The sequence below is a fragment of the Miscanthus floridulus genome, chromosome 14, assembly GCF_019320115.1.
Source record: "Miscanthus floridulus cultivar M001 chromosome 14, ASM1932011v1, whole genome shotgun sequence".
Classification (NCBI taxonomy): Eukaryota; Viridiplantae; Streptophyta; class Magnoliopsida; order Poales; family Poaceae; genus Miscanthus; species Miscanthus floridulus.
In genome coordinates this window covers 2,864,173-2,871,090 of record NC_089593.1, presented here as the reverse complement: position 1 = coordinate 2,871,090, position 6,918 = coordinate 2,864,173, and the positions used below count along the sequence as shown (strand labels likewise).

Here is a 6,918-nt window from a genome sequence, read left to right as displayed (position 1 = left end):
GGTGTAGCCCCTATGACCTAGGCCGGTTAGGAGAATCGATCAGGGGAGTTAATTGTGCAATCATGCTGATAATCAAGGGGTTTACGTAACCTTTGTGTTAGATATTCATCAACATAGTTTATGGAATAACAAAAGTGATGTATCAAATGGACAGTACTGAAAAAAGCAATGCAAACTTGGAAACTTCTAGAAGAATTTGGGCATTAGAAGAGAAGAGATATTTACCATGGAAGATTCTTTAAATAACTTCATGGCAAAGAAAAACATACTTACTATGCTAATATTCCAGAATTAGAATTTTTTGGCATTGAAAAAATATCTAGAAACTAGATAAAAATGATGAAATTTCTAGAGTATAGATACTTATAGAAGAGTGTCGAATGTGACCCATGGCAGAATCCTAGACAGTCGTGTGGGTGGTAACATGCCAAGTAAGTAGAGTAAAAGCCATTTGAAAAATGACATAGGTAGGCACCATAAACACTAGAGTGTGGTAGTGTAGCCATGTAAAGAAGTAAAGAAGTGTAGGTCATTATTGTAGCCATGTGCATAGAAGTGAATAAGTGTTGAGTTCTCTTGTGTATCACACAAGTTTGGTGCCACTTTCAAGCAGTGATGAGATCATGAGCTGATTTTTCTACGGGCACTATAAATGAGTAGTTTAGTATTTTGAATTCATTTACTCATACACATTTTGAGGTGTATAATGAGTTCCTCATTGCACTAATTATAATATCAACATCAATAAATAGAGCTACATTGTTAGGATTAAGTTGTACTAATTATTGGTTTGTGTATCACTTCTGGGTTTGGAGTTGTTTGGTGCCACAAAAAATTAAAAATGCAATTTCAAGTTCCTAGGTAGCGAATTCGCCTTTTTAGGATATGCAATAATGATACTTTTCAAGATTAAGGGCATGAGTAGTGAGAAAGGTTAAGAGCATTATAGGTAAAATGAGCTTTGTAATAGATAGAATCTTTTGAGTCTAAAAGTCTGAATCCAGATTCATAGGTTTTTTTTTCTTAATCTAGAGTCTAGATTCTAGAATCCCAATATAGAATCTAGATTTCTGAATGCCGCAGTCGCCTCAGTGAAATTACTGGAGATGCAGAGACTGCTGAGGCGAATGCCACTCACCTCGCGCAGGTTGATGAAGCTCAGTGGCTGGCTGCAGTTGTTTAGGACGTAGCCGCTGGGAATGTTGCTGCTGGTGCCAGAGTTGCCCAAGCTGCAGCTACTCGCCAACAGCGCATCCATGTTGCTAGGCGCATGGCTGATAAAGCTGCAGCAGCTGGCCCGACATCCCGCCCTTGTGTGAGCAATCGTGAACTATGTCCTCAGGATGTAGCTATTGCTGCAAGCTTCCACACACCTCCACGCTTCGACCGCCCCTGGCTTCACCCTCGAGACGATCAAAAAAGAAATGTATAACGTCAAATTTGAGCCCAGATGAAGAAATATATAGCTTCAAATTTTGCTCTACACTAATTACGCCACCTTGGCATCTTTGTACACTACTATAGAAAATTTATCACCGCCGGTTCCAGACCCCCCTTCATCGACGGTTTTGGCCCTCGTTGGTAAAAGTCGCTGGTGATGGTCTGTCTGATCATCGCCGGTTGCGCACCAGCGAGGTATTGGTCACCACCGGATCACCGTTCGATCCGGCGGTGCTGTCGGTTACTTCATCGCCGTGTCAGAGTACGATCCGGCAGCAATTGGTCCAACGGTGATGATGGGGACAACAGCGTTTTTTGGCTTACCATCCGGCAGCGATGGACTAGACATCAATGTCATGCCGGGTTATGATCCGGCGTTGATGTAGATACCAGCATAGCCATTCGCCATTCGATCCGGCAGTGTTGATGCCGGTATCACCGTAGGTCTGGCGTACTATGCGGCGGTGAAGCCCTCTCCATCATCGCCGTACTTGCGGTGTTGTTGTTACTGTCATCACCACCGGTTGATTCCATATCACCAACGATTTAGGCAGGCCGTAAGTGAAACTGCATTATTTTCCAGAATCAATTGTAATAATAATAGAAATATTATTTCGATTACACCAGACCCAGGTCGTATACATATACACAATGTCATAACATATACATCACTGTCAAGACACAGTCCCATAAAATGCATCCAACCACAAGAATGACATGTTGTTTGAGAACACAAATAACCAAAAGAATGTCAGCCAGCGGTGCTAAACATTCTACCGCCGGTTCGGTGTATGATACTACGTCGAAGACCGGTAATTTGTTCACCGCCGAATCATACGGCGAGACGACGGTGAAAACTTTTATAACCGTCGGTTGATCAACCAAAAGGGACTCCTCAGGTCATGAGCCGGCGGTGATACTTATCACCGCCGGCTGTCTCATAACCGTTGGTGAAGGCTCCGGCGGTGATTAAACTTTTTATAGTAGTGGTAGTCTATGGTGCCAGCTTTGTATGGAAGTGGCTCAATGGGCAAGTGGCTCAATGGATTATTAAGATGCAAACAAGAAATAATACGAGTATTTTTAAGTCTCCATTCTGCTAGCTTTGTATGGAAGAAATTGGTCAAATGAGGTATAAATTGTTTGACAAAACTTGCTACATGACACAAAAAGTAATGTTGTGTGGTCAGCAGACGAAATAGAAAAAGGTGCAATTGATGACTAGTGGACCCCGTTTCGTGATAAATTTGTTAAAAGACAACATGCCAACTGAAACAATATTTATTTGAGGCCACGCTGAATGAGAGTTTCATGTCCCAGTTTTCAAGGAACACATTTCATCCCATAAAACTTTTATCATCATCCTTCATTTTTTTTATGTTATGACAGCTTATTTAATGGCTATAAAATTCTTATGAAACCCCCCACCGGCATGTTTGAACAGGAGAGACTACGCTAGGCCATGTCCTTAACCAAACCCATCTAGGGGCCCTTTTACGAGGGCTTCGACTTCTGCAGCTTTGAGGAGCCAGAAGCGAAAACAAAAAAAAAGGATTCACTGCTGGCTCCCAGTTCATTTTGCATTATATAGGGCCTGTTTGGCATGGCTCCAACTCTAGATAGAGCAGCTCCACTCCAGAAATCCAGGTGGAGCTGGCTCTGAGTATTGTTGGAGCTGTCTGTAGGGAGTGTTTGGCTAGAAGGGTACTCTCAACTCCAGAATGGTGTTTTATCAGTATGGATTGACCACTTTGCCCTTGGTTGAACAGACCCACATGTCATCCGCAGCTCTCCCCACTCAACTCTCTCCCTCTCTCACTGACGAGCTGACCCCGCTCGTCAGCACCTTCTTCTTCCCACTGACGAGTTGACCGAGCAGAGCCCTCGCCGGTGTCGACCGCCAGCGCCAGGGTTGGGGCAGAGGCTGCGCCTCGCCCGCTCCCGAGCCTAGGCAGGGCGGCGCTTCCGCGCCCATGCCGGATTGCCGGGGTTGCTTGCAGGAGCCCGCACCGAGGCCGTGACGGGGCAGGTCGAAGGAGCCCACGCCGAGTCCGCGCATCGAATCTTGCGCCGAGGACGCCGCCGGCGGGGAATGGAGACGAGGTGGCAGCGGCGCGCGCGCTGCTCACGCTGGCGCTGGACTTCCGCAAGCGGGGAGTGGAGTGGCTCACGCTGCTCACGCTGACGCTGGCGCCGTGGAGTGGCTCCACGCCCGCCAGCAGCAGGAGGGCGGCGGCGTTCGGCGGGGCTCGGCGGATGAGCGGGGCTCGGCGGACGGGCGGGGCTCGGCGCTCGGCGGATGGGCGGGGCTCGGCGGATTCGCGGAGAGAGAGAGAGAGAGGGAGGGGGAGTCGGCCGCACGCGGGTGTGGGAGGCAGAGCGAATAGAAAGAAAAACGGTTCGAGTTGTGTAATCAGTGGCAATTGCGGGTAATTTCACCCTAACTCCACGTCTAGATCTATTTTGGCCAGTTCTAGAGTAGGAGAAGAGATGCTCCGAAACTCCACCTCCATTTGCACTACAGCTCCATGGAGTTGGCAGCTCCATGGAGTTTTGGAGCTGGGGTGTTTGGCTGGAAAATTGGTTGGAGTTGCTGGAGTTCAGCTCCAGAGCCATGCCAAACAGGGCCATAGTACTACTTGGCTTATCAGTCAGCCAACAGTGTTTTTCTCTCACATCAAACCAGCCAGCAGTACTTTCAGCCATGGCTTATAAGCCAATCCAGCCGAAACGAATAAGCTGTTAATTAATTTGTGGAAACCTAGCAAACTCACTTTGAAATTAGCTAACACTCTCCTGTTGCATATTACACCTACATTTGAGACGAATTTCAGTCAACTCCATGTGTGTAAATATTCTGGGCTTAAGTGAAAATTGGAAGGAGAAAAAAAATCGAAGACGTGTAAGTTCCAAAACATAGGGCGTTGTTTGAAATGCATGCATAGATAGGAGTATCGATCCAGACCAAAGTGCAATTGCTCAGCAGAGCCGTTGCACAGCGCGGCTATATATTAACCGGTGTATGCAAGCTCTTGCATTATCCACGCATCCATACCATAGATTTTGCTAAGCTCTAGTGCACGGAAAACAACACCATGACCACGCCTTTGCAGTCGCAATTCCATTCGTCCCAGCTGCTGCAAATTCACCTTCTACTGCTACTTGTAGCAGGGGCACCACCGGCTCTCTTGATCCAGCAGGCGGCCGCCATTGCCGAAGCACAAGATGAGCTGCCAATCATCACGTCCGGGCTGCCAGGACAAGTGCGGCAACATCAGCATCCCTTTCCCGTTCGGCATGAAGCCCGGGTGCTTCCGGGAGGGCTTCCAGGTCACCTGCAACCACTCCTTCCAGCCACCTCGCGCGTTCCTTGCTTACAACGGATCAGGCATGATCACGTTGAGACGAACTACTCGGAGGACCCAAGTAACCATTCCATGGTGGACCACTACAATAATACTAATCTGGTCGTCTCTCCCGTCGAGCTCATCGACATCTCCATCGCCAAGAGCGAGGCGCGGGCATCCGGCGCAGTCACCTCCTTCTGCCGCGTGAATGCTACCCAAGGGTTCATGAGGAACCAGATGGTTGTCCTGGGATCAGAGATGAAGGGGCCGTTCCTCCTGTCGGCGACGCGCAATGTCCTCATTGGGGTCGGATTGGTAGCTCTTCCTATGCTGTTCAAGTACAGCCCCCTGAGCCCGGCGAAGGAGAACATCCTTGCCTCCTGCCGTGCAGATCTCCTGGGCAACCTGCAGTTAGCGGACAACGGGTCCTGCTCTGGGCGCGGCTGCTGCCAGGCCTCCATCCCAGCAGCCGGCGGCGCCCCCCCCCCCCCCCCCCCCCCCCCCCCCCCCCCTCTTCGGCTTCGATGTCACTGTGGCCGCCACGACCCAGAACACGGAGACCAGCCCGTGCTCTTACGCCATGGTGGCCGAGAGTTCGTGGTACAACTTCTCTACGTCGGACCTGCTGGACGGCGGACACACTACCAGCAAGTTCTTCCACACCAGGGGCGTGCCATACGTGATCGATTTCTCCATCAGGGACGCCGCCGGCGCGTCGAGTCCGGCGGAAGGTCAGCAGCCACCTCTGGTTTACGCGTGCGTCAGCGGCAACAGCTCTTGTGCCAACGTAACCAACGATGGCTACATCTGCAGGTGCTTGGAGCATTACGAGGGCAACCCTTAGGTCCCTAATACGGTCTCCAACAACCGGCAACCAAAATACAAGACTTATTCGTCCTTTGATAGCGCTACAGGCAAAAGATTTAATACCTATTTTTTTGTCTTCTCCAACAATAAGACCCAAAAGACAACCCTTTCTACAAATGGGTCTTCAGGAGAGAGGATACTCATATTTGGATTATGCCTCTCCTGGCACCCAAAATGGGTCTTCCATATAGATACTCTGTTGGAGGCTATAGGTATTGTGTTGGAGACCAATTTTAGGTTTGAGTTCCACAATGAGTCTCCTCTTGGAGACAGCCTAATGGATGCCGAGGTAGAGTAGTAGAGAGATACTCTGCTTAACCGTACCAATAATTGGCTTCTATCTTGTCTTTAATCTGTCTCTCTACTATATGTTATATACTTTTCAGACATTGATGACTGCAAGCGCCCTGATTTGTATCCTTGCTCGAGTGAAGGAATACTAGTCCATCACGCGTGCCCTTGCGCTCGTAGTATATTAGGGCGATTATCATATACAGATGTAGAATATTTTTGGCAAAGAATCTGTTTCTCCTTACCATCGCTGACTAAATAAATTCAGTTTAGTATGTTTAGAGGGAATGCTGATAAGATGAGTAAGTTAATATATAGACGCATGTAACCTGAAGATCCAAATGGGCAAAAAAGGATGAGCGCATACCTGGTTGATGCTGGTACCATTGAGAATCGACATATTGAATATGTAAGAAACCAGGATAGCAAATGTAATCAGGAAATGACATCTGCGAAAAAACGTGAACAAACTGCACATATGAATACATTAGTGAACCACTAAATCTAGAACCATTCTTGACACGTCAACATGACAACAGATTTGGCCAATTTCATTGAATGAAACTGAAAGGTGTGGAAAATCATTGTAATTCAAACATACCTCACAATTCAACCACCAATTAGCATAGATGCAAATCGCATCTTTGCGCATTTCCCTGGTCCAACTGGTTGCTGATTCCCACTGCAGATTGGATGCCTGTGTACACCATCAGTCACTACTCCATGTCTCAATTTTACTATAGACTGATGCTTTGTCAGAGGTTAGATGGATGGACAAGAAAATAAAAGAAACAGAGGAGATCATCAAACAATAACCACAGAGCTGAATGACTACTCCATAGACCGACTGGTTCACATCAGACCTTTAGATATGGTTGGGCAAGTAAATATTAAAAATTATTTATAGCTCATACAAGGATAATTGGCACAGTTGAGTCACCACTCCATGTCTGAATTTTATCTACTCCATGTC

General features: G+C 47.6%; 1 protein-coding gene across 1 annotated transcript; it reads left to right on the top strand.

Annotated features, from left to right (window-relative positions):
* The first annotated feature begins 4,877 nt into the window (after positions 1-4,877).
* Positions 4,878-5,631, top strand: LOC136502895 (wall-associated receptor kinase 3-like). The gene is made up of 2 exons (XM_066498146.1): positions 4,878-5,240; positions 5,338-5,631. The coding sequence occupies exons 1-2, from the start codon at positions 4,878-4,880 to the stop codon at positions 5,629-5,631; spliced, it is 657 nt and encodes a 218-aa protein (XP_066354243.1).
* The last annotated feature ends 1,287 nt before the right edge of the window (positions 5,632-6,918 follow it).

Excerpts from the sequence above, each read along its gene's own strand:
- LOC136502895 (XM_066498146.1), top strand. The coding sequence starts at position 4,878 with ATGGTGGACCACTACAATAATACTAATCTGGTCGTCTCTCCCGTCGAG. Across the intron at positions 5,241-5,337 it reads CTGGGCGCGGCTGCTGCCAG|AACACGGAGACCAGCCCGTG; the intron begins GCCTCCATCCCA and ends GCCACGACCCAG.